The sequence below is a fragment of the Xylocopa sonorina genome, chromosome 11, assembly GCF_050948175.1.
Source record: "Xylocopa sonorina isolate GNS202 chromosome 11, iyXylSono1_principal, whole genome shotgun sequence".
In the NCBI taxonomy this organism is placed as follows: domain Eukaryota; kingdom Metazoa; phylum Arthropoda; class Insecta; order Hymenoptera; family Apidae; genus Xylocopa; species Xylocopa sonorina.
The window spans coordinates 11,194,023-11,221,205 of NC_135203.1; the positions used below are offsets into that span (position 1 = coordinate 11,194,023).

Here is a 27,183-nt window from a genome sequence, read left to right on the forward strand (position 1 = left end):
TGTGCGTTCCCTTATCGACGATATGAATCACGCGTATCATACATTACTATAAATAACGTACATTAACGCATAGCTACAGTTTGAAAAACTAATCCTTAAATTTGGTGGGATATCATTTGTTGTTTTAGGATCACGTGTACTTAAGCAAACTTAGATTACACTCTAAATATATTCCGTCCATTTTCTTTGTTTAGTTAGGATACTTCAAAATTTCGGGAATTAAAGATACCTATCTTCTTTAGTCAAACTTTCCATTGATGTAAAAATTTCATTCGTATAAAAATTACAGTCCAACTATTATAAAAGTAAAACGTCTATGTATTCTCTATACATAGAATAAACTTTCAGCTTTCATGCGTACATATGCGGACGCAGATAAGTATGGCATATGAATTTGTGTTTCGATACCAGTTTAAAAAATACACATGTATTTTTTTTTTCCTTTGTAATCCTATGACCAGGATTTCTATTACTACGCATTATGGATTTGTATCGCCAGGTTAAAACCATTTGAAGAAAATATATGTCAAAAAAAGACATAAATTTTCAGATTATTTCCTACGAAATAGTTGTAAAGCAATTTTTATACATCAATCATATCTGTGACCATAAATATGTTGTTCTACTGTCCATTGAATAACAACTCGTTGTCTTAGCAAAAAACAAAAAAAAACAATAAATTCAGGCACTTCGAAAATATATTACATATTATTTGTGTGTTTAATACTTAAAATTAAGATATCTAAAACTTTCAGCTATATCATACGTTCGTAATTCACTGTATAGTTGATGGTATGAAAATGCCTCTTTCTCGTCTTAGACACATGTAAAACCTATATAAAAATAGTTCGTACCTGAACATGATAATACTTACACTTCTATTTAAAAATTTGTTAACAAATTCTGTTATAACGAGTTCCACGAAAGTGCTTTTCCTTACCTCTTCATTGTTTTCTCTTATCGTTAACATTACATTTTTGGTCCATTGAATATTGCTCTCTTCAGTTTCCAACTATCATATATCATCGACAACGATGATTTAGTATAATCTTCGGTTCAATAACGAACATAAAAATTTAAAAGGCACTTGAAGAGTCGCTAAGTACTGCGTGGATATCGCAGTTTATAATGTCACGAAGTGCTAGAAATAATGACAATATTTTACATTCTAGCTAAAAGAAGGATTGCGGCTCTTTTCCTTCGTCGCGGAAAGTGTGGAAAATAAAATTCAAAGCTAAGCTAGTTCATCAGTGCATTGTTTCCTTTCCTCTTCGACTCGTTGACGAGTACGATTAAACGCTTCAGTTTTCAAGAAATCCACTGTTTTATACACTGTCGTATTAGGAGCTTGAGTTGGTGGTAGACTCGAAGATGTGAAATTTTCTTTTGTTTCCAAATCAAGATCCAAGTATTGCAACACAACGAGACTACGGTTTGACGCAGGAATGAATGAATTTTGATCCTGATAATAGTAGATCTAAAAAAAATGAAAGTCGATTTCAAAAAGAACAAGCAGTAACACTAAATCTAAATATATATTTTTTACGTACCTCTTCTTTGTCTTCGAAAGGATTATCTTCGTCCGATATCGATTGATGTCGATTCGAATGAATATGAGATGGAGGTGTAGGACTAGGGGCCGCTCTAATTCTTCCTCTTCCAGGTGGAGAAGCTAATTTTAAAGGTCCTGCAACATGTACAACTTTAAATTTCTCCATCAAGTCATAACGATCAGATTACGAGAAGATGTTATTTATAAAATTTGTACCTTCCACGGGAGATTTATTCAACGGAGGTTTCAACTTTCTGTTAATACTTGGTGGTTCAGCAGGTGAGTGTTCGGCGGAGCTCATTTCTAAAACTGACGCTATCGGTCCCGGAGACGGTTCATTACTAATAACCGATGTAGAGTCGCTTGTTTTTCTTCCTGGCTTCAATTCTCGATAAACAGTTGGTGGTGGTTGTACCATTGTCGTCGGTACTGAACTCAAGTTGTCTCGAATCAGGGGACTTGGTAGATTTGAATATGTAGCAGTTGTGGAACTTTCCGAGCGCGGGCTCGACGGTTCCTCTTCCTGAAAGTCGTAACGGAACACTCGCGTATCCTCGACATTGCTTGGAGCAGCGTTCGAATAGAAATGTTTGTCTATCGTGTTTGGCTCGGGTATACCCGGTTGATGAGATCTTGGAAAATCGTACGATTCGTCGGTTACGATTGCAGTCGCGGGTGTTGATGGCGCAGGTGTCGCTGGAGTCGTAGGCTTCGAGCTTTCGGTAGCACCCTCTAAATTTAAATAATTATGACCAGGATTTTCAGGTAACATGTGAGGAGGTTTTGGTGGTCTAGGAGGTGCCGGTAACTTTTCTACATAAGGCGGTACAGTAGACTCGACGATTCTCAACTTCCCGAATCGCTGTCGAACACTCCAAGAACCGATCTCGGCATCGCTTGTACCATGCAATTGTTTGGATTCACCTATTACCAAAAATTTCATGTTATGTATATATTAACGTAAAGTGGATTCGCATATTCGTAACATAGAATATTTACCTGCGGAAGGGAAGGTTTCCCAGTTCACGCTAGGTACCGGAGTAGTCCACTCGTCGTCGGTCAGAACGCTTTCCGCATCAGTTGTTGTAGGAGATCTAGGAGGAGATGGAGCCAATCGTCTTGGGGCATCATAATGCTCAGGTCCCTGTCCCAAAGTCGAATTGGAAGAACTAATTTCGTTTAGTCGTCGACCAGAAATGCATTCGCTAATAGGAATGTAAGGACCAGAGATAGTGCTTGTAGGTGAAATTGGTGGGGATTCTTGCGGTTCAAAGGGGAACACTGTAAAAAATATTTATAATATCAAGAAAAAGATTGTGAATGTATTATCGAATACTATATACTTTTAAGTAACACCGGTGTATGTACTTTGACATTGCTGTTCCTCGTCTTGAGTATATGCCTTTAAGCCACAAACTTGGCATACAGCATCTACCCACTTGTTCATGTCAACTTCACTTTCTGCCACTAAATAATATGTCCTTTTCGGTGTCTTAACATTGAACATATATTGATATTTTTGCTTTCGATTTTCAAACCTAAGACCTGCATCTACCTATTAATAAACAAAACAATTAAGTTGGAGGATGCCAATAGAGTCGATTACAAAATCAGTTCATTTATAACTACCTGTTCACATTGATCAAGATCGATACGACCCTTTAGTTTCCTGCAATTTCTATCCGTATAATATTCTAAGAAATATTGTCCAGGTAATTCTCCACTGTGCCGAAGAGCGAACCATCTCTTCCTCCAACGCTGAAAATAAACGCATCGTAAATAAAACATTTGTTACACATTTAAAGTAATATATATTCTCGCACATTTAAATGGTCATCGTAATTTGTCCATTAAGTATGAAATGTAACACGCTTGCACCAAAGTGCCATTGAAAAGCTAATTACAGCATTAGCATTCTCAGATAAAAATACTACAACATTCCATACTTATGAAACATTCCTCGACGTACGAGGTTAGAATTTGCGAACACTTTAAGAGAGAAAATAGACATAATGGTGTGACAAGCATTTAAAAACGTAAACAACGAAACGCTTGTAAAGAAAGTAGAATTTCGATTCTGACATCGCTCCCTGAAATACTAACCGCTCGCCAAAGTTTAGTGGGTGGCGATTTAATGAGCCACCCTTCGTGCACAATTTCTTGGCTGGTTTTGAGCACCTCCATTCCTATCTGGCGTTGGCCACAAACCTTTTAATAATCGTGCATTGTTGCGGAGTGCGTGGAACCACCAACAACAAGGATGGCACGCTCGTCGTTCATTTATCTATTTTTGGACGGCACAGCAGCGATCTCACAGATATGCCGACCGTCTACCGATCTCTTCTCGATGATGCACAACTAACACATCAACAAACTTCTCATACTATATAACGTGCATCATCAACGACAAACACCCTCTGAGGAGCTACCGAAGAATTAAAGAGGAACGGCGCCGAACGAAGACGACGGCACGCAGAGAAATCCGACTATCGTCGTTGTGCCTCCTCCATTACCACCACCATCTTGGCCACGCATGCCAAGCCATGTCAAGCATCACAGATGACACACGCTTTCCTTCAGCTTGTGTACCCGTTGCCGACCAAATCACTCACGTCCCAGCCTATACATCAAATCCTGAATCATTCTGAGAGTCGAGCTGTTGCTCGTATTACGAAAATTTGATTAACAAAGTTACGTGACGCATCGTCGTCTCGTGACCCGAATGAACGACGCAGCGGCGCGTTCGAGTCGAAAGTTTTTTCTCTAATTCAACAAGGTGAACAAAGGAATTGTACGGCAAGTATTTACGTTGCCGTTACGCTGGATCTTTCCTCGATTGACTCGGCTCTTTTGGTTGGTCGACTTTCCCATCGGATTAGTTGAACGAAACAAAGTAATAACGAGGGATTGGACACATAGTAATCTCGTTACAAGGCACACTGTGAGCCATTGCTTTCTCGTAAATTACCAGTCACGATATCCCGCGTGTTACAACGCGGGATCGGTTTGTATTCCAGAAATTTCGATCGATTCGCGTCTTTGAATCGCAGCAGTTCTCACGTTAAATATGTTAATGTTCCTTTCCGTAAAGACAAAGCGCATATTTCCACGTTACCGTGGCGTATTTGCATAAACGTTTACAAACGAGGAATTTCAACGTACGATATAACGAATTATTATTTCTTATCACAATTATATGCGCTTATAAATTATGCAGCAACGAATACAAATATACGGTCATTCGTCGTTGTTCGCGATTAACGACAAACGATTGGCGTTCAAAGTAATTCAATGATTTTTAGGTGGTTACAAAGTTTAGTAGATACAAATATACATATATTACATACGAAGGATAAGTAAAGTTCAGAATATCACGGAGCTAATTTGCAATTCAATGCTGAACTCGGTAGACGCCGATCGATATTTAAACCTTATACATGTAGCCTTCGTTTCTGATTAGCTACGCGTTCTCGGGGGACTTGTCTTTTAAATAGAAGTAAACAGAAACGTGGAATATCGTATCGGCGATCGTACAAAGACAATCCAGAGTTGAATAATCCATAAATTGTTTATTAAATATTTTGTTTTTTTTTCTTCTATACAATTCCGTCGCGAAAGATAGTATCGGTGTCGCAAGCCAACCATTGGAACAGAACATTTGGAAGGGTGTCGTACAAACTTTTAACTAAATAGAACAAATCAAGCTCCTGTTTCACATAAGTATGGTAAACGCGTTTACATGGAATGGCCTCCCTATAAAAATCCCGTCGGTACAGTACAAAAAGAGTTGCGGTACATTTTACAGACAATAACATTATTTATTCACCTCGTAAAATGCGGTATAAAATGAAGAATCGCGTACGCGTGGATCTTTGGTTAGCTACAATCTCGTTTCGTTAAATCTATTATTCCATTGGACGAATGTTGCTGCGTTTAACGTTCCCGAAACATACTTTGTAGCGATCATGAGGCGCGACAAGTGTGGCGTTCCCGAATTTCAAGAAGCATACGTCTATACTCTACAATAATCTATACAACTCTATACATTGAGCTTCCTTCGTCGGCGGAGGTCGGATTCCCTCCTATTACGATCACTGTAATAATAGTATTAAACGCGTACCGTGTCGTTTTGTATAAGTGTATACAATATGTATATAGAGTGTACGTATGAATTAGTACAAATATATCGTATAAACGCGTGTACGTAACGAGCAGAGACTTTGAACTTCCTCCTTTTGTTATCCGTCCAACGATATCGCCCAAGGATTCGGTCGCTGGGAAATGGAAAAAGATAGGGCGGAAGAATCGTCGAGCAGCAATCACTTCGGACTTCGGTCAACGAAGGGTACAGATATCCTTATGAAAATCTAAGTTCTAGCTTCTCAAACGCTGGTCGACCGATTAGCTGTTACTGCGAACACTTTTAACGATATCGACGAACCCTGGTGTTGAACAGCTGTTTCATCGAGAAATATATTCTTATTGATTTGCGCGCACGAATCGATAAACGAGAGACGAACGAAATCTTCTGCGAGACAAGATCTGATCGGGATCCACAGATCGCGGCGTAAGAATTTTTGTAAACTTGAATCGTTGCGGAAAAGGTGTCTGAAAGCGTACAGATACAATGTCCAGTGTTCAAATAATAATACGTAAATTTTTATTTCGTCAGATTTCTCATATTGCGTTAATGATACGTATGTATAAATATATATACATATATATATTTATATATTCTTACGTTCTTACATTATGCGCTCTAATCGCGAATAAGAGATTAGTTCTTACAGCTAAGGAAAGGAGACCTGGTGAACGCAGCAAGAATAAATAGGAGAATGAAAACAGAAGGAAAACGTGGTACGTTCGTTGCATATTTTAGTCCCATTTCGTATTCGGTCACGGTTTCGACAGGATTCATCCGATATCGAAACAGTGAGAACCAAGCAAAATCCTTGGAAAGTAAGATTATTTCTTCGAGAAGCCAAAAAAGGCTCTTTTTCACTCATCCACTACCATGTCATCGACGGGAACTAAAATACAATTTTCTATAGTTTTAATTGCGAATCTGTACAGGTTGCCGACAGGTCGAGACAAGGGTACACGTGCGTCCTTGTTATTATGTTATCTTTGAGTCTCGTTCAGAGGTATCGTAATACAATATAACATTACATATGTGTAACGTATGCGCTTGGCATGTGAGAAATAGCGAGGAGACGAAAAAATAGGGTAGAAGAGATCGCCGTACGCGTGACGGGGAAAAAAAGGTGAACAACTTTCCAAGTAAGCGTACGAGAAACAGAAAATGTGGCTTATCCGAAGAGAAGTTTCCGCGCGGACAAGTAGAAACGAGAGCGAGTAAGGCGGCGAATAGTAACAGAGTTAACAGAAAAAACTTTAGTTCCTTACAGTGTGAATATTGAAATACTTTATTAAGGGATACACGCGCAATGACAAAGAATGAAAATGGTAGTTCGATGTACACGGAGAAGATCGCTCTGCTCTGTCCGACAGATAAGATAAAAATAATTCGTTTCACTCTTAGTAACTCTTCGCGATTGTATAAATATTATCGATAAGAAATACCTCTTATGAGAAGGATATTGGTCTTTTGATATACGTACGTATGTACATCTACAACCTGAGCTGAGAGAAAAATAAAAATGGAATATATTTTTAAAACTTCTTTTTTAATAATAATATAACAATATTCGATTAAATATTCATGAACATCAACATACAGTAATCCTTATCTACGTTACAAATCGTTAAGAGGAAAACGAAGTCACCTTCTCGTCCAAGAGTATAAAACTGTAGCAAAAACCTAAATTCACATATTTTTTTTTCCCTTACCGGAGCGGATCGCGGGGCTAGGCATTCACGCTTCTATATAAACTGAACTTATATACTTTACAAAAAACGCGTTTACAAAATGAATCAGCGAACACGGGAGCAAACAAGACGTTAACTAAAGTTTTTCCTAGGTCACTCCGCGAGAGAGTCCACGGTCTTTACAGCGAGGGGGATATACAAAAAGATAGTCCGAATGGCGACGGTGATAGTGTCTTTTCTATTTCATTCTGTCGTCTCGTACGAACGAGAACCACGAGAACCCACCGAGAGGAAAATAAATAAAGGAACGCGCGCTATTAAGTATTGTACAATTTAACATTTATCGTGACCGATGCAGTGTTGGATCAAGGTGGACACGGGAGCTGGATCGTGAGGAACCGAGGGAGAACTGCTCGGTTTTACCTCCGTCCCTCTCGAGGCTCGTTACCTGGGAAAAAGAAAAAAAGAGACTGGGATGAAAAATGGAGTGTCCTTTCTTTTTTTTTTCTTTTTTTTTTCGTTTACCTAGGCGGGATAAATGTTACACTTGTGTCTCGTTAATCTTTAGTTAGATAATCGGTTCACTATTTACGAAATGTCATAATAAAAAGTGGTACTCTATAGTCGGTATTTCAATTAACGATAGCGTAATAATAATAATAATGTTTCCATAGTGTTTTGTTTTCGCGGTTATCGACTATCGGGTAATTAATGAATAATTCATTCATAATGCTTACTTCATCATGATATAACCGCGGCCTATATTGTGTTCGATAATATAAAAAGAAAACAAATCGTATAATATATATATTTATATATAGCGTTGTACCATTCGCTTCTTGTTACAATAATTAATTGCCACCGAGTGCCAACGTACCAACAGATCCGACGTTACTAAACGCTTCCGGAGCGTAGACCGCGAACACGGTGTTCGTTTCACTTTTTTTTTCTCTCGTCCACGGTAAACGATTTTCCGCGAATCCATGAGCCATCTCTTCCTTGATGTTCGAGCACATTTAAGATTCACTTTTTTACACTCGCGATTATCCTCGAACCACTTCGAGAAAGAGGGTACTCATCGATGTTCCCTTTCATTCTTTTTTTCTTTTTTTTTCCTTGCTATGTGTTGCACACGCATTCGTTTTTCATTCGTTTCGCGAAAGGACCGGATTCGTAGCAATTCTCTGTTGTCTCGTAATTAATGAATTAATAAAAATCGATCAAATAAAATGGATCATACTCTGTTCGCGATCGTCGGGTTGGCACGCCACAGCATTCGAACGTTCGCACTTAAAAGAGTTTACTACCACAAAAGGTATACCCACTTTCAGATTTACAACACTGCCCTAAACACAGCCATACTAAGCCAAATACTTTTGGGTTTTCGTCGTTACGATTAACTCTCCTTTTACTAATAAAATCGTTTATTTAAACCTATAGTCGATTACCATCCGTGTTTCTTTTCTTTCGGTTAGTCCGCTTAATCTCTGTATTTTCGTTTTAACTCACTTTTAGAAATTGTGTAAATACATAAAATGTGCGCCTACAATTCGATTCGTTTCATAATCAATCCAGTTGACCTGCTCAACTTTTAGTCGTCATTACACGATTCTCAATCGCCCTTTTTCTTTTCTTCCGTTCTGTGATTTAGCTGGCGATCTTGAAAACATGAATCTAAGGCGCTCCTGTACAAAAAATTGATCTAAGGAACAAAAGGCAAAAAAAAAACAACAAAAAAATGGAAAGGTATAGAGAGAGAGAGATAGATAGAGAGAGAGAGAGAGGGAGAGAGAGAGAGAGAGAGAGACAGAGAGAGAGAGAGAGAGAGAGAGAAAGAGAGAGAGGAAATAGAGTGGAAAGAACAGAAAAAGAGAATACATAACAAAAAGGAATGTTTCGGCGATACTGACGATTTTCATAAAACGAGGAGAAATCCTAAAAAGTAACAAAATAACTCGTCAAATTTTGCGCCTTAATTACATGAAGCAAGTTCGTCTAGTGATCAGAACCGATTCTTTTTTCTGCTAAACTTACTACCCCCACCCCCTCCCCCCCACGAACTATCATTTCTCTGTTTGTTTCACTTTCACAAAAAATTTCTTTACGAGTAGAAAAGGTAACGGCGTGTAAAACATTCGAAGATGTTTTCATCTTGTTATCTGGATATAAATGTTAAACGTGTCAAGTATCATTTGGGGGAGGTGAGGGTGAGGGGGTTGGTTTTAGAGGGTAACGTATGCTTATCAAACAGGTCAGAATTTCGACGATTTCATTTCGAATCGGACTGTATTTTCGCCGACGGAAACGCCAAAACAAAACGCAGTTTTTGCGTTCGGATCTTTTACACCGGTAGCGTGTGGTTGCATTAGTACTTCTGATTACGTCTATAAATCGGCTACAGCTTGATTACATGGTGGCTACGTTGTACACCGTGTATTTAAAAAATACCCGACGGAGCACACGTTCACGCATCGTCCTTTACCAGCTAGTCATTTAAATAGGTATCGAAGAAAAAAGAGGGAGGAAAAGTTACACTTACAGTTTACTATGATACAGCACTGGCATAGTCACGTAGTGTCGATATATACGTGTTATACGTGGTATCTGTTGTGTTTCTTTTCTCGTGTGTATATCGTGCATGGGTGGAGCCCATGTAATTAGAAACGCGTGTGTGTGGATCCCTTTCTCGCTTTTCTCCCGAATATTACACTATACTTATACGTTTTGAATCTTCTTTTCGTGACAATGTTAATGATAGTAATAATGGTAATAATAATAAAAAGAATAGTAATAATAATAATAATGATAATAATTATTAATAAGAATCAATAATAATTATATAATAATAGTAATAATATTAATAATAAATTCATAATAGACAGGGAAATGAATAATAATCGTTATTATTATCGTAATAATAGTATAGTTATGTACAGAACGTTTTTCACGCGAGGGTCCGTTTCGGTTACGCTTCGTAGCTACATATTTTGATTGAACTGTACATGTTGGACCCTCTCGATTTGAAAAACATTTTTTTTCAAAATTAACACGATTTATAAATCCTCCCGTACTAGCAAATAGCAGTTTGTCGTGAATTTCTACTTTTTGGTTGCGACACCGTTAATCCGCGTTGTCTCGCCTGTCCTGTCAAACAGAGATTGGTTTTTCCTTTCTTTTCCATCGAACGGCTCAGCAGATTATTTTGAGGATTAATTTCAGAATGATGCATAAAATTTTACGCAACCGTAGCGATCTCTTAATAACAAATTAGCCTAAGTTAACATTACTTAACTTTCCACTAAATTCTGTGTTCTCCCTTCCTTACATACAATGTTGTTGTTGGCTTCTTTTTCAATATCTTTCCGTTTCATACAGTCCATCTCCTGTTATCTGTTTATATACTTTGCATCTCGTCACGATAATAATAATAGTGGTATATAATAACTGCATATAATCGCTACGCTAATAATATTTGAACTATTAATTATTAATTAACGTTAAGTATACACAACACATTTGTACGATTTCACTCAGCCTGCACGAACAGCAGCGAGGGAAGGTGGTATTAGATGAAAAGGTCGTGTGTACGAGGTGTAGAAGATAGGGTAGGGGCACAGTATGTGTATCGTGTGTCTATGCGTGCGTGTTATGTATGTATGTATATATGTACGTATGGGCGTGTATGTGTTCTTTGCAGGGAGAATGTGTTTCAATAGTCTCTCTCGATGTCCTGTGTGGATAGGTTGAAATAATTTCTTTTCTCGTTTTTTTTCCACCGGTTCTCAATTAGGGAGTCCGAAGTTGAGGTACGAGAATACATTGTAACGTAAGTTCAAAGTGTCCATTGAGCCAGCTGTAGAATCTTCGTGGAGCGTGTAAGCAGCACCACATATTACGCTGTGTATCGCTCCAGCACCTTAACTCGGAGATAAAAAGAGGGAATACGCGTCATCCGGATTAATTTGGTCGCACCCAGTGGTACTCTGACTCGTCTCGTGAGAACATATCAGCACACTTGGTCAGGGTACCGGACGTAAGTAGTTGTACCTGATATCTCCACGAAGCCTAGGAACGCAGAACGGATGGAGGTTTTACTCTCTCTCTCTCTCTCTTTCTCTCTCTCTCTCTCTCTCTCTCTTTCTTTCTCTCGCTCGCTCTCGCTCTCTCTCTCTCTCTCTCTCTCTCGCTCGCTCGCTCTTTCTTTCTCTCTTCCTTTCTCACTGTTCTCATTACAGAAAGAGATGGAACAGCGACCGTCCTTCTAAAACGGTTGACATACGATGCGAAGTCATCGTTCGCCCACTAACGTAGTCACTCATATTGACCGTGTTCACTAACAGTCACTACAATCCTTCGACAAATTTCGAAAGTTGGTCTTGCGGCGTCATTGGCGTCACTTCACTTGTGTCCGTACCGCTAGTGGGCGGTGGTGCCGGAGATGGATGATGGGGCATGGTACCCGGATGACCTGTCGGTGCACCTGTCCCACCGCTCAACTGCGAGAGCATCATTTCGCTTGGCCCGGCTAATTCGTGAGCCGGCGAATGCGTTGGGGTGCCGTGAGGATGATGATGAGGCGATGGCACCGGCCCTGATCGAGGGGAAGGAACTGGCTGATTACGCGGAGACGGAACCGGTCGCGGAGAAGGGTTCGGTTGAGGAGATCGAATCGGCGGTGGAGATCGTACGGACTGCATCAGCTGTTGCTGTACAGAGATCCCTGGAGGTCCCATCACACCTTGCGGGGAAGGTACAGGCGGTGGTGTTGGCTTTAAACCGGGTTGACCGTATCCTTGTTCGCTAAAGCCACCATAACCTGGAGAAGAATACGCGGAATCGTGGCAAACGTTAGACCACGAACCAACCGGCTCGAGGAATCTCGTTTTCTCCAGAATTAAATAATTCTTACCGAGAAGGGACGGCCTTATGGGTCGCTGTTGACCGTAAGGAGGTGCCGGTGGTTGCGTGAATTGTTGTTGTTGTTGTTGTTGCTGTTGCTGCTGCTGCTGTTGCTGTTGTTGTTGCTGCTGCCTTTGCATTGCCAGCATTTGCTGTTTATACCATGGAGATTGCTGCTGAACAGGTTGCTGCTGCTGTTGCTGTTGTTGTTGCTGCTGCTGCTGTTGATTTAACATCGCCTGTATCTGCATTCTCCCTTGCTGCTGCTGCTGCTGCTGGTGTTGCTGCTGCTGCTGCTGCTGGTGTTGCTGCTGTTGCTGCTGTTGAGACATCATATGCTGCAAACCAGGTTGTTGTTGCGGCTGATTAGGACCCAAGGGCCCGCCAACCCCTCCGCCGTATTGACCACTTTGTTGCTGAAGGGCAAGCGCCTTTTTATTAAAAAAATTATATGGTGATAGAAATCATCAAAATCGAGAGAGTGAAAAGCAGCAAATAATACGATAAAATAAATGGCAAATCATCATACCCGTTGTTTGATGAAGGCAGCCATGATCGGTGGATTGCTTTTGAGTATTTGAAGTATTTGGTTTTGTTGTTCTGGAGTATGGGGATTTTTAAGAGTTTGCATAAGTTGCTGGAATACATGTTTTTGCATGTTGCTTTGAGCTTGCGGTCCAACTTGACTAACCGGACCGCCGAGGACTCCCGTCGGTCTCGGCATCTGCCCTCCCATTCCCATTCCTGGTTGATGCTGTTGCTGCTGCATTATCTGCTGCGGCGTTTGCTGCCTCAAACCAGGATTCTGCTGCATCACTGCATTCGGATACCTACTGCAAATAAAAATTTATTATTTTGCTATCTTCGCCAAGAACTTCCAACAACGAAAGAGTTTAATTTCTTCGATAATCCCACCGGCGACAATGCACGAGAACACGATTAAATAGAGATGATAGGAAGACGATAGAGAAGTATAGCCTTAAGATTACAATTTTCACGCGAATCTATGATAACAGAAAATACTTGGAAAGGAAGACTTGAGAATTTTTTACCGATTCAATAAACCGCTGATTCAATAAAACATTTTCTAGATAACAGGTCGGACTGTGATGCGCACGATTCGACATTCGATCGATGAGGGAAAGGCGCAAGCCCGCATCAGTTATATGAACAGAATTAACTGTTCGGGCATTCTGTGAATTGATCTTATAAATTTTGTTCAATAGTTTACCTTGCCGTCCACTGATCCATCGAAATGAGATGAGTACCACCAGGATTTGCCATTGGGACGGACATCGGCCGTTGCATCTGTGGCGGAGGCATCACGCCGCCCGTTTGTCCTCCTACACCGACTCCAACGCCGACTCCACCACCCGGTGTTACTTTGCCGTAACCATGCGGCGCCTGTTGCCTCGCAGCCTCTTCTTGTACTTGCTTCACCACTTGGAGGACATGAGCCGGTGGTGTTTGCGTTCCAGGCTTCAATCCAATTCCAGGCTGATGCGGCGAAGACAGATTGGTAGGGCTGATTCCCGGTTTTATAGCAACACCGGCGGGCATAGTAACGTTCGAACTCTGTTGTCCAGATTGCATTGCTCCTACAGGACCTGTCGGTCTAGTATTCATCACAGCCATTCGTCTCCTAAAATATGAAATTGTGTGTATTATATATATGTGGGTCTCGGTTATTATCACTATTAACAACCGCTCCTAAATCGCAAAATTAAAACATCATACCTTAACAATTGCGCTTGTTGTAACCGTTGTTGAAGCTGTTGTTGCTTCAATTTATGTTTGATATTCGAACAGAATGGAACAAGACATTTAGTCTCTTGGCAGTGTTTAGCATGGTAACAGCACAACGCTATCAATTGTTTACATATCGGACAACCACCGTTCGTCTTTCGTTTGCAAACTTTCGTATGCGTTACTACTCTCTTCATCTTCTGACAGCTCGTTAGACGACAATTAGCATCTCTGCATTGGCATGCGTGCACCAACGACTGAATACATCTTTGTATCGAAAGTTTGCGCGCCTCCTATATTACAAAATTGAACCATTTATTGCAGATGCATATAATAAGATAGGTCTTGGATTAAAAAAAGGGTATATCATATTTACCTGTGGATTAGCTTGCTTGGCATCGGCCGGCGATGAACCATCATCCAAATCTAAACCAAGTTTCTCCATATGATGAGGATGACCGTCTTTTTCTTTACAACTTATACACAGGTCAAAATCCTATCGAGATAAATAAAGAATAACATTAGACTGATTTGCATAAGAACAAGATACGTGAAAAATAATTAGTTCGATACTTACATCACAAACCGTACAATGATATCTTGTTTCTACATGACTCTTACAGTTATTGCAGGTATAAACAAATTTGTCTTGACCTTGGTTGTGCAATTCATATAGCATAGACATTGAACTAAATTTCGCACGCCTTAAGGAAGAGAATTCGTAGTGTCTTTCCCTGGCCATTGTAAGGAAAGCATCGCGGCCATCCATAAGGTCACAATTAATAACAGGGTCAGGGTCCTGAATAGGCTAAAATAGATAAAACACTTTGTTACAGAAATACATACTCAAGTACGTGAATGAAAGAAGGCAGTATTTCCAAATGCTTACTGCTAAACTGGCTGCACTTTGAGCACTATGCAACCTAATAACAAAGAATACTTCTTTATGTTTCTCCATAGTTGCAAAGATTTTTGCAGAAAGGTCGTTTCCTGTTTGCGGAGTATTAGACTTTTTACTATTCTTTCTTTGATTTGCTTTGGATTTATTAGACTTTTTGGCTTTCTTCTGTCCCTTCTTTTTACCATCCGAACCTGTTTCGGAATCTTCTGACAACGACAAAATCTGTAACGAAGAAATTATGCATCAACCGTTGGTTATCTACTATCTCAAATAATATACTGTTCCATTATACTCACTGCACTAGCAGCAGCAGCTTCTGCAGCTTCTGCCTGTTTACGTTTTTCTTCTTCCTCTTGATCCAACTCCTTAATACTTTCTTCTAAAACATTGGGCCAGAAGTCACCTTCGAAATATGGTAAATCGGCTGCTGATTGGAGTTTATCTTCCATTGCTTGTTTCAAAATATCCTGCAATTAATAAATGGTAAATATTTTAATCCATGGTTTTGATATCTTTCATTTGTCAATGAGAAGCATTAAGTTTAATTGTAGTCCGCTAATCCTATGTTCATATTTATAAATACAATAAGAACATTAGCTTTTGCGGACGTTAATTTTAGTCTACTTTGACACCCAGGAATAATAATTAATCCCCAGGTAACACTTGAGACTGTGTTGTATATCAAGAGTAAGGAACACATACTTTGTTATATATTGAATACTGAAAAAACAAGGTGCAAGGGAAGGTGACGCAGTTTATTATGAATTAATGATATATTAGTACTAACTTTATAATCAAGCACGATTCTTTCCACCATGCCTTTGTCCAACATTTTCTTATACCACTCTTGCAACCTTCTAGGCTTTGGAATTTTTTGTTCTTGAGGATGGCAGTGAAATATATAATCATCTCCTTCGGAAGGGGGACAGGCCCAGATATGAGCCATCGTGTACCTAAAAAAAAATGTCAATGCAATAACTGTTGTTAATATCAATATCATATTACAGATATTCCTTGAATATATTTGTACTTACCCAAGTTGTTTCGCGTAATCTAAGTATCCAAGAAGAATCTCATGATATACCGCTGTTCGGAATTGTCTAGGCCGGAAAAAGTGTACAGAGTCCAAGTATGCGATATAAACTCTTCGAGTATTAGGTGGTGTACATTCACTGCCGTATTCTTGCACGTGCATGCCGAAAAAACATACATCTGTGCCGTCGACCTCTTCAAATGCAAATAAAGCTTTCGCTCTGTATGGAAATTCACCAGGCATATCACCGTTTTCTACAAATCTACTTCGCATCCCTGGCTTCACTTCTACAACTTTATCGCTGGACGCCACAACTCTAATTGCTACTTCCCCAGCGCCGGCTTCTTTTTTCTTTAAGAAATTGTTTACGCGCGTTTCAATATAGGTACCTAATTTAGTAACCGGCAGACGTTTGGCGTTAAACTTGTTTTCTTTACGTTTCTGTCCTTTCTTCTTTAAGCATTTATCACAAGTGAACCTGGAAACGTTTCAACTTACAATGAATACATTTAGGTGTCCCGTGAAAGACTGTTAATTATTACAGAGTTAATCGTAAAATTTGTCAAGATAACGTAGAGGAGTGTTCCAGTACACGGAACGTTACTTCGTAAGAGCATGCTTCTACCTACCCTAATGGCCAAATTGATTCCATGTGCAGCACGCAAATCTGATGTACCTTTCTGCCGCAATCTGTACACACAACAAAAGACTCCAATTCCAAATGATCGTTCTTCATTTCCTGGAACTGTTCCTTTTTAATGGCACTGCAATTCAGAATACGATAACTCGTTTTACATCTCATACATCTAAATAAACGCGTTGTTAAATGCAACTATTTCGGAACTTACGTTTGTGGTTGCGTTGCATCATCTCCTAACGTCACAGTGTCACCAGGAATGTCGTTGAAACATTTCTGACAGAAGGTGTATCTGTCGGAAACAAGACCATATGCCTTTAGACTACTGTTCCAATCGATAGTGTTTAGATCCAAATTTCAATTCGTCAATGTCATGCGTGCATCATAACGAAGATCAATTTTTTTCACGCCCCAATCGACGTATCCAAATGTCGAGAGTATCCAATTTTGATAAATATTTATTTGTATTTGCAATTATACACATGCAAGTAGTGTTTTTTTGCCAATTATATTTTCGGATCCGTTTCATTTTATTTTTGTTTTGTTCCAAAAGTTGCAGAGAGTCATCATTTCGTGTAATTTACGTATTTTTTTTTTTCATTATTTTTCATTTATCACAAATACAATTTGTTTTACATTTATTTATGTATTTCATTTTAAGAGTGTCAGGTATCCAATTTCAATCGTCCAATTTCCAAGTAGTATCAATTTTCGTGGCATGAAGTAGTAGAGTCAGAAAGAAGCAAGGGGCGCGGGCAACACAAGAAGCAAGCAGCAAACAAGGATTTTTGTGTGTGCGTGCGCAACCCATGGGTAGAGCGAAGGTAACATACAAAGAAGAGAAGAGTGCCATAGTTAGACACTATATAATATGTACATAAATTACTTAACTGCATATACTCAAGAGTTACAAGCGAATTCTTTATTAAGAGCTATTCTCCATCATATTACGTGTATATATATATATATATACATATATACATATATACATATATACGTAATATATGTATATGTATCATTTATGAAACAGCACTGTACACTATTCAGATCCTACCACTTTTACGGATTACTATATAACAAAGTTCCCTTAAGTATATGCGTAATCAAATTTTAACTTCATATGTGCGGACGTTACGAAAAAATACATTTATCGATCAAAGTTTTATAATTCTAATGAAAAACGTAAGGGGGAAAAGAAATAAAAATAAAAACCGTGTAGGTCAGGGGACTGGCCTGAATCGACTGATACCACCGAAACAGGTTAATTAGCCTGCCAATTTAATATCTGGCGCATTCGGTTACAGCAACACTTCTTCAAATAAAAATGTACCGTATAAGATCGAATGCGCCTAAAAACAACTTTATACCAACTAATAGGTATATAGCTAATGTCAGTAATCTTTGAAGACAGACGGGAGTAACAGATGTCATTAACAAGATATCTAATTGTTTAAGTAAAAGAAGTTGCTATAGGGCAAGATGGAGATAAAACCTACTAACATATTCCCATCATGCAGACTATTGTTTTTCTTTTTTGTTTAATTAATTAAATAAATTATCTTATTGCACATAGTTATTTAATTAAATGAAAAAAAAGAAACTTTTATGTACTGACCTATTCTGATAAGAGTAGTACTTTGCATCTTTTGGTATAGTGCAAAGCTGTTTTCCGTAACAACACAGTACTTGTGGATTGAACGTGTACTTTCTTCCACAACAATATCCCAAAGCTTGCATTACAGGATCTATTTCTTGCTCGAAAACTTCGGAAAGCTGAAATGAACAGAGACGTTTTTAATTCGAACGGTCGAACGCGGAACGGTTGGAAGATAATGAAATAAATGTACCTTTGTACAATATTTATAAACGCGAGAGGTTTTACGATTGTAAAGCCACGCGTTGTCGAACATCATCCACACGTCGTCCACGTATTCCCATGGATCACTGTACTGCCCCGTATCCAATTTTCTCTTGATGGTTGACAGATCCATCGGCTTCTTAACGATATCGAAATAATCTGGAATTCCCAATGCTTGCGGATCGACCGGTTGCCTGAACGGTTTCGACTCTGGATCCTGCCGATAAAGTTTCTCCAATGTCGGCATTAATGCCTGACGCAATTCATCCGGTTTGAATAGACACAATCGTTTTTTGTCCGTCGACGTTCCGCTTGGTTGAATCGGTTCAGGAACTAATGGTTTAATGTCAGGCGTTGTGTCTTGACTGGACATCGGTGTCATAGGTTCTTCCTTGATGTTAGCTGTGCATTCCTCTTTTACGATACCCTCGCTGGATCCTTCGTCCATCGGTTCCGTTTTCATTTCCGTTTTAATGGACACCTCGTTGACACTTTTACCGCCGTCCATTCTGTGATTCTCGGACCCGTCTTCCGTCTTGATCTCCATCTTAATGTTCTCTTCTTTGATCGAATCCAGTTTTCCCTTATTGTTATTCATCGGTGGACTAGGAGAATTATTACGATCCAAAGCGGCTGTGATAGCAGCCATTTGCGAAGACATTTGCGAAGTTCTAGGCGCGTTCAATGCAGCCCTCTCCTGAGATGTCATGCCTTTCCCAAGGCTCGCGAGTCCGGCAGGAGAAGGTGTGGTGGTCGGATGAGGTGGCGTTTGATTAGCGGAAGATACTGTCTGATTCGGGGTCATCAATGAAGGAACTAGCGGCGTGTTAGGGGTAGATGTTGTAGACTGTGGTCCGTTCGCCGTCGTTGCCGGACCAGGACTAGGCCCGCTAGAAGCGGGAGGTGGTATGGTTTGAGGTGCCGATGTGCTGATATTGTTATCGTTAGGTGTCGAGACCGACAGTGGTCGACTGCTGTTAAACTGACTTTGTTGTTGATTGTTCTGCTGCTGCATACTACTGAACGGTGACGGCGCTTGTGGCATCGATGTCGTCGTAGCGCTTTGATTGGAAGTGCTCGTCGGTTGTTGCGGTTGCGATTGATTCGGTTGTTGCGACTGCTGTTGGCTTTGCGATGTCTGCTGCTGTTGCTGTTGTTGCTGATGCTGGTGTGCGATCGCCGCTTGAGCTTGAGCCAGTCTAACTCTAAGATCGGGGAATTGGTGTTGATTTTGTACAGGAGAACTGTTGGGTAAACCGGAACTACCGTTTGAGGTTGGGAATTGACTAGTTGTTGCGGACGTTGTGGTTGTTGTTAAACTTGATTGTGACATTTGCGGTTGCCCGAAAGGACTGAGACCAGGGTTTGAGACGACGTTAAGATTGGAAGTTGACTGCCCATTCGGACTAGGACCCGGTGGACCAACTAAAATTCCTGGTTGTTGCTGCTGCTGCTGCTGTTGTTGTTGTTGTTGCTGCTGCTGCTGCTGTTGCATTTGTTGCTGAACTTGAACCTGGGCTTGAGCTTGGGCTTGAGCCTGCGCTTGTGCCTGGGCTTGGACGTTGGTCTGGGCCTGAACCTGTACTTGTTGTTGCGTTTGCTGTTGTTGCGGGAACTGCATTCTATTGTGCGGAATGCTCATCGCGGGTAAAGCTCCCAGTTGACCTATGCTCGGCGAGTGGCTACGCAAACTAGGAGCGACTGTACCAACCGGTCGTGATGATGGCACCGCGCCAACACCAGGCGGAGCACATGGCCTTAAACCCGAACCAGATGCTCCAGAAGGTTGAGGTTGTTGTTGCTGTTGTTGGGCTTGCAATTGTTGCTGTTGTTCCTTCCGCCTTTGCCGTTTCTCTTCCAATTCCTTTTGAATTTTGTATATCTTCTCCGCGAGCAAGTGATAGTATTCTGATCTCGAATTGGCCATTTCGTACATGTCGCCTTCCACTTTCCTTGCGTACGCGACAAGATTGTGCATCCTCTTGTCGAGCATCGCCTGTGGATCGGGAGTTGGAAATATTGCTTGAACCAATTTATGAACAAGATGGTTTCTAAGATCCGGAGTTACAGTTTGATGCCAGTCTTTTGATTCCTGCACAGATGTCGCAGTCACTTGACTTGGCTGAAGTCCACCTGGAAGCTGGAGATTGGCTAGCCTATTTTCACTTGGAACACTAAGCTGTCCTGAATCGTTTAAACCGAACAATTGTTGCATATTAATGGATTGTTGTATATTCGCGGCAGTCGCGGCTGCAGCGGGTGTAGGACCACTGGTAGGTGCTGTTTGATTACCAGCGACTCCGACGGTATTAGGATCAGAATTTAAAGGAAGAGACACGTTTGGAGCAACTACTTGCTGGCCAGCGCCAACCACGGATTGACCCGGTGCAGTTTGAGTTTGAGGTTGGGCCAGTCTGACGTTTCCCAACGCGCCGGGTGATCCCTGCATACCTGGTGCTGGCATTCGTCTGGCGCTTCCGGCAATAACACATTGAGTGGCTACCAAACCAGCTGTCGTCGTAGGACATGGAATACCCAACGCGTCGCACGCTCTTCTCATTTCGGTTTGACTCGGATTTGGTTGGCTATTTGGTTGTGTTGTGGACGCTGTGACAGCGTTTGTTGTTTTATTTTTGTTCGCTTGTTTCAGAGGCAAACACACAGGACAATCGTTGCGGTTACAATGTTTCCAATGGCTGATAATTTGCCTCGAAGAACTGCAATGTGCCACCGTACAATTTTTACCCGCTTGACAAGCGGTCATATGAGTTAATACGTTCTTCATTGTTTTACAATCTGGCAACGAACATTGCCAGGCGTCACCATTCGCTTGATTTTCTCGTCGTTGACATTTATGCGCGTGAAGCAAAAGGACCAGCTGTTGTTGGATAAGCTTGCGTTTTTCTGGATCAGCAGTTGATCTTGTAGCACCTAATTCAATATATACGTGAACATTAGTCAACTAAACTTATTTGTTAGAATAATTTTATTTGAAAATAAACACGGATATTTACCAGTCGGAGCACCGGCACCAGGCATTTGCCCCTGAGTTGCTTGCTGTGGACCAGGCTGACCTCCACTTGGTGCACCAGACTGAGGTTGGGCAGGACTTGGTGTAGGTGGTTGAGCTTGTTGAGCCATACCACCTTCTTGACCACCGACAACATTTGTGGAACCAATGGGTCCCGTGGTTCCTCCAAATCTACCAGGTTGCATGGCAGTTATATTTGTTCCCACTCCTTTTTGCTGTGGTGCAACAACTCCAACAGGGCTGTTGGTGCACACAGCGACTCCAGGCCCTTGCCCGCTAGCTGGAGATCCTATTTGAAAATTGTATATTTAAATATATTCGGAAGTTACTCACCATATAGTACAGATATATATGGATTGATATTGTTACCATAACCATAGGGACTTGATGCACTAATTTGTCCCATATTTGGCATATTTGGTATGTTTGGAGGAGCCTGCATTCTTGGACCTCCTTGATTGGGGCCGACAATACCAACTTGATGTACTTGTTGATGCGGACTTTGGCCCCTTGCTGGTCCAACCATATGAGCTTGTTGTTGTTGTTGCATTGCTACAGCTCTGGTATTCATAATACCAGGTCCATTTTGCATTTGAGCAACACCATGCGGCCCACCAGGATGATGAATTCCTTGAGTGTTGGAGCCCATCATGCTTACCTAAATAACAGAATTATTATGTCCCATAAAAAAAAAAAAAAAACCAGAAGGATTTTCATATAATTCCTTGTTCTAATGAAACTTACAGTATTTAAAGGCTGTTTGTTGAGACTGTTGGTTACAATTAAACTTCCTCCTGCCATTCCACCCATACTATTATTCCCACTAGCAGTGCTGGTCATAACTAGGCTAGAATTTATTCCACCTGGCATTGACATGGTAGGATTACTTCCAGCCATGCTCATTGACGATTGAAGGCTTCCCATTGAATTCGCAATGGACATTTGATTATTTGCCAAAGAACTGGCTATACTACTTGGTAAATTTCCCAGACTCACGACCATTTGTGGATCGACTACTTTAGATACAGAAACATTCGGTGGAGATTGCATATTTGGACTTTTATTACCTAAAGTTCCAGCAGCCATTACTAATGAATTAGCAACCAAATTTTTGTTGCCCTGTATGAAAAACAATGAAAATTATACAGTGCTATACGTGTACACAGACATCCTGCTTATTTGACGTGTACAAACCTGTTGTTGTATAAGATGATGTGAAAGTTGTTGTTGTTGCTGTACATGTTGTCTAAGCTCGGAATCAAGTGCGCCATTCTGCTGCCCTGGACCTGGACCTGTTGCTGGTGGTTTAGCGCTTTCTGTCGCAGAACCCCACGACGCCGATGATAATAGATCGTCAGGTAGATCATTTTCAAGATCAAACATATCTGTGTTTGTTATGTAATCTGAGAATAAATATTTGCATTAGTAACGATCCTCCCGCATGTACGATGCTGAAAAGAATACTGGTTACTACAAAAGTAAAGCGTCTAATCATAGATGCTGCACAATGGTAACAAGCATATTACAATTTCGAATTGAACAATGTTTCTGGACTACAGAATTTATAGGAAGGTTCATCATCGTACGACCGAAGGATTACTTTTCTAGGTAACCAGTTGAAAAAGTTAATGTCAGATTATGATATTAAATGTAACGTATACCATAGAGACCAAAAAACCATTAGTAATAATGTAAAGATAAGATTCAGCACCGTCACCATAGCTTCTATTGAAAGATTTAATAGTAAAATCTTTGTACTACCATGTAATGTTTGATGCATGCTGTATAATATACCTGCATGTAAAAATATACATGCACATATATGCATACATGCACACACATTTTTGACATTTATGTACATATCATGTTTTAATGTTACAGAAAATTGCATTTGTTTAATTTATACTAACCTACAGCATTTGAAATACATTTGTCATATAAAAGTATTTTTTGTTCTTTTTTTTTTTAACTTACTTGACTATCCATGATTGACCATACAACAACGGAGAAAAAAGGGGTCAAATGCAAATTTGAAGGAAAAAAAAAGAAAAAAATATATATATATATATATAAAAAGAAAAGTAAACAATAAAAAGATTCTACAACAAACTACATGTAAATATATAAACAAACAAATACATAAATAAATAAGACATGAGACATACACTGTGTGAGCATAACTTAAAGGTTTTATACTACAGCAGAATAAAAATTTCTCTTCACAATAAAGACGTGCTAAACTACAAAAGCAGCAAAGCTACCGATGGCAAACTTTAGAGTAGACAGTCATGCGAAGAAATCATAGTCACTCTAAAGAGTATTTACAACTATTTGTAAATGGAATATTTTTTTAATGTTGTAACATTAAAGAAAAGTTTCTGAAACTCTTAAAACTTAGGTAAATCACTTTATTTCAGTTACGGTGTCAATTACCTATAAAGTATGAAAACAATTATGTACACAAAAGGTCATGATTACCTACCTAACAACCTAGATCAACTTTATATCGATAAAAATACATAAACACTTCTTAGTAAAAAATTTATACACGTTGCTTAATAGGATTTCACCCTAGTGTAAAGTTTTAGAGCTCTGTACATGTGTGTCGCATGTCCATGTTACACTCATCACTTACAAATGTGTTTGAAGCTCACAACATATCTATTTATATTTTTCTTTACAACGACATATTAAACTAAAATATATTATTCTCTGCTATAACATTTAAAGTGATCCAATTTTTCTCCAGTATCTTGTAAAAAGAAACAAATCTCTTTGAATTATAAAACAATATATTTGGTACATTTATTCGTCCTTATAATCTATTGTACAAATAAACAATGTAGTTCTTTTGTTCACTTTGAGTTTTATAAATATTAACAACAAATGAATCTTTATTGAACCATAGTGACAATATGCCAAAACTATATATATACATACATATATATATATTTATATGTATACACACACATATATATATATGTATATACACTTTTCGAAGAATACAAAAATTTGTATGTGTTAACAATAAATTATGACATAAATTGGAAGTAATCAAATGATTATTACAGCTTTATGATACCAATAAATGAAGATGAATGGACAAACAAACAAATTCTGTAGTGTTGGACTTAGTACTTTTGAACTTTTTGCTGGGTTTTGTAATAATATTTACTTCTTTTGTGGATGGTATGGTTGTTCCAATGTGGCTGCAGCTGATGCTGTTGCAGATGTAGCTGTTGTGGCGGGCCCTGCATTTGTTGCATGTTACCACTGCCACCTCCCCCGTAGTTTGTATAAGCATGGTGCATCATTAGAGGCGCCATACCCACTACATATATATCACAGTTTTTATTTCAGACTGTGGAAAAACTGTCTACGCTTTCTGGATCACAGTGTCTTAAGTAGCAGAAACAGTCTAACCGGTATCTCTTACTACATAAACAATCGATTAACAGGTATGGTTCTTCAATTAATACGTACAATCCTGCATAGAGAAGAAAGACTATGTCTGCCACTTGTATCGTGTAACCTGACTAAATCTTGCGATTTGTATAACGAATATTTTAAGTGACACAGTCATTATCGGTTTTGATATGGGATTATATGAATTATTATTGAGTTCAGAAACTGTTAAGGTGATCGGATGGCGCTTAAAGAAAATAAGAATAAGAAAATGGTTAACGCGTCAGTCATGCCAGCGTAATGTATTCTTTTATTTTTAATAATTATTCAAACTTCCATGCATTTGCCATGCACTACAAAAATAAAATGAGAGCTAAATATAAAGATAGCTAAAAAATGTACAAAATACTATTATTTTGTTTAGGTTAAATTTGAATAAGAGAAAGAACGTGCAACAAGACAGAAGTTATAGATTACCTAAATAGAAACAATTACTTTTCACATACGAAATGCGTCTATAACCTCTGAGCAAAATTTATATATACACTGTACATAAATCATCCGTTGTTTAAGATTAAACTCTGTAACCGGTTCGGATTAGCTAAACGGTGCATAGTAATAATTTACCAACATCGAAGCACATAAAAGATATTCTAGGTTAAAAACTCTCTGGTGACAATTTTCGTCATTGTCGGTGGTTTCATAAGAGAACATCACATCTGCTCCCAAGTATTATTGTTTACAAATATTAATACGTCCAATAGACTCGAGTGAATATTATCGCATTAGTAACAACGTTACACAATGCCGCGATACAGTATAACATCGGCGAGGGTATTTGTTGAATAATTTAGGTTAGTTTTTATTAAAAAAAAAAAAAAAAAAAAGAAAAAAAAATGAAAAAAACAGTTAACCAACAGTTGCATACGAGTTCGATCGTTACAGAGGACGATGAAGCAAAGAAGGTAAACTCGGCACGATCTTAGAATACGGTGAATACAGGGCCCTGTCAAAGGGTGACACTTGTAACGTTAAATAAAACAATCAGCCACAACCACAACACTATCGAAAAAGTTGAACAACAAAGACTATTGTTCGGACGTGTTGACTTCGGTGAAAGAGACTCGGAGGTGACGGCAATAGAAAGAAGAAGGGTGCACGGACATGTGGTAATTTTGCTCAAAGGTGGTAATCCGTCCGAAGAAATTGACAGTACACGATTGTAAGTGATAAACGGCGGGTATATATTTCTCAGTGAGAAAATAGATACATATGTGCATATCCCGTAAATCGTCTGGAATAGTTAGCGGCTCGTGTGCCACTTGCAACGACGTTTATCCCCGAAAGATTAGCTCGCGTAGCTCGGCCGACTAATTCAGGCGAATGTTTGAACGTAACCGATAGGATAAACTTACCCGCGGAATCCGAAGTCCCTTGAAAAGGATCACCAAGCTTCGGCCGCTTATTCGGCGGGCCATCCACCAGGTGGTCGGCCATGGTTTCTTTTCAGGGTTAATTATTTCTTCTCTCAGGCTGTTTACCCTCGGTAGTAAGTAAGCGGCGGCGGCGGCAGCAAGTCGGGACGACCGCACGCACGCACGCACGCAGGCAGGCACGCACGCAGGCACGTATACACGGGTACACAGACGGGCGAAACGGTGCACTACGCCACTAGAAGACCGCTGGTGCTGGTGGTGCTGATGCTGGTGCTGTTACTACTACTTCCTCCTCCTCGGTGAAGCCGCGAAAATTCACCAACCTCCTAGCATATTCGTAGGCATGACAATAACAATGAAAACCGCGGCGCGTGGAGCGTCCCCGAGCACGCTTCGGTACACGATCAACCATTGGGCATCGTCGGGGGTACGTCGAACCCCGCGCTAAAGCCCACACACACACACAGTGTAAATTTTTCGACGGGTGCACGGGCCACTCGCGCGAGGACGGAACAGGCCGAGAAGTTAACAGGACTATCGGTATCGGAATCCTGAGGTATCACCACTCGGATTAAAAATCACACACCACCGAACGAGTCCTCCTCGCGTTATATTCGGTTTAGTTGCTCGCACACGACTCGTCAAACACTCGAGTGTGGCGGACTGGCTGCGCGCACGGCGCTAGCTCGCAGCAACGATATCGCTCTCGAGGCCCGCTGGCACCATCTTCCTCTCCTCTTCTCTCGCCTTGGCACACTGCGACACGGGGCGCGCGAACGATCACCGCGGACGCGGCTCGCTTTCCCCACACATTCGAGACAATCACGGACGCCAGGAGGCGAAGACGATGAAATGA

The 27,183-nt window shown here is 40.1% G+C and overlaps 4 protein-coding genes across 15 annotated transcripts in view; 1 reads left to right on the forward strand and 3 right to left on the reverse strand.

Moving 5' to 3' along the window:
* Positions 1 to 8,217, reverse strand: part of Rps3 (ribosomal protein S3) — a 66,923-nt gene extending 58,706 nt beyond the window's left edge. The window contains exon 1 of the mRNA XM_076904371.1: positions 8,211 to 8,217. Coding sequence (XP_076760486.1) covers positions 8,211 to 8,213 — 3 coding nt within the window. The 5' untranslated portion in view covers positions 8,214 to 8,217. The remainder of the gene's footprint in view (positions 1 to 8,210) is intronic.
* The window catches only part of LOC143429015 (uncharacterized), a 134,734-nt gene that overhangs the window by 49,311 nt on the left and 58,240 nt on the right, over positions 1 to 27,183 (forward strand). The window lies entirely within an intron of this gene.
* On the reverse strand, positions 600 to 4,279 carry LOC143428837 (uncharacterized). Of its 2 annotated transcripts, none has more exons than XM_076903991.1 (7): positions 3,656 to 4,279; positions 3,182 to 3,310; positions 2,921 to 3,107; positions 2,552 to 2,833; positions 1,769 to 2,476; positions 1,551 to 1,687; positions 600 to 1,462 (listed from the first exon to the last, which is right to left on the reverse strand). In XM_076903991.1, exons 1-7 carry the CDS (start codon positions 3,734 to 3,736, stop codon positions 1,235 to 1,237), a joined length of 1,752 nt encoding a protein of 583 aa, XP_076760106.1. In that variant the 5' UTR covers positions 3,737 to 4,279; the 3' UTR covers positions 600 to 1,234. The 2 variants fall into 2 exon arrangements, with proteins under 2 accessions (XP_076760106.1, XP_076760105.1); XM_076903990.1 differs by having other exon boundaries at positions 600 to 1,477; positions 3,656 to 4,277.
* LOC143429159 (CREB-binding protein) lies at positions 10,259 to 26,446 on the reverse strand. 11 transcript variants are annotated; one of them, XM_076904630.1, is made up of 21 exons: positions 26,307 to 26,446; positions 24,662 to 24,817; positions 22,681 to 22,889; positions 22,231 to 22,605; positions 21,856 to 22,144; positions 21,470 to 21,775; positions 18,445 to 21,386; positions 18,213 to 18,370; positions 16,809 to 16,889; positions 16,590 to 16,724; positions 15,962 to 16,438; positions 15,715 to 15,880; positions 15,224 to 15,394; positions 14,916 to 15,149; positions 14,604 to 14,834; positions 14,403 to 14,522; positions 14,018 to 14,319; positions 13,512 to 13,922; positions 12,810 to 13,113; positions 12,291 to 12,711; positions 10,259 to 12,197 (listed from the first exon to the last, which is right to left on the reverse strand). In XM_076904630.1, exons 1-21 carry the CDS (start codon positions 26,386 to 26,388, stop codon positions 11,725 to 11,727), a joined length of 8,043 nt encoding a protein of 2,680 aa, XP_076760745.1. In that variant the 5' UTR covers positions 26,389 to 26,446; the 3' UTR covers positions 10,259 to 11,724. The 11 variants fall into 11 exon arrangements, with proteins under 11 accessions (XP_076760745.1, XP_076760744.1, XP_076760741.1 ...); XM_076904629.1 differs by having other exon boundaries at positions 12,291 to 12,696; positions 12,810 to 13,110; positions 16,809 to 16,919; XM_076904626.1 differs by having other exon boundaries at positions 16,809 to 16,919.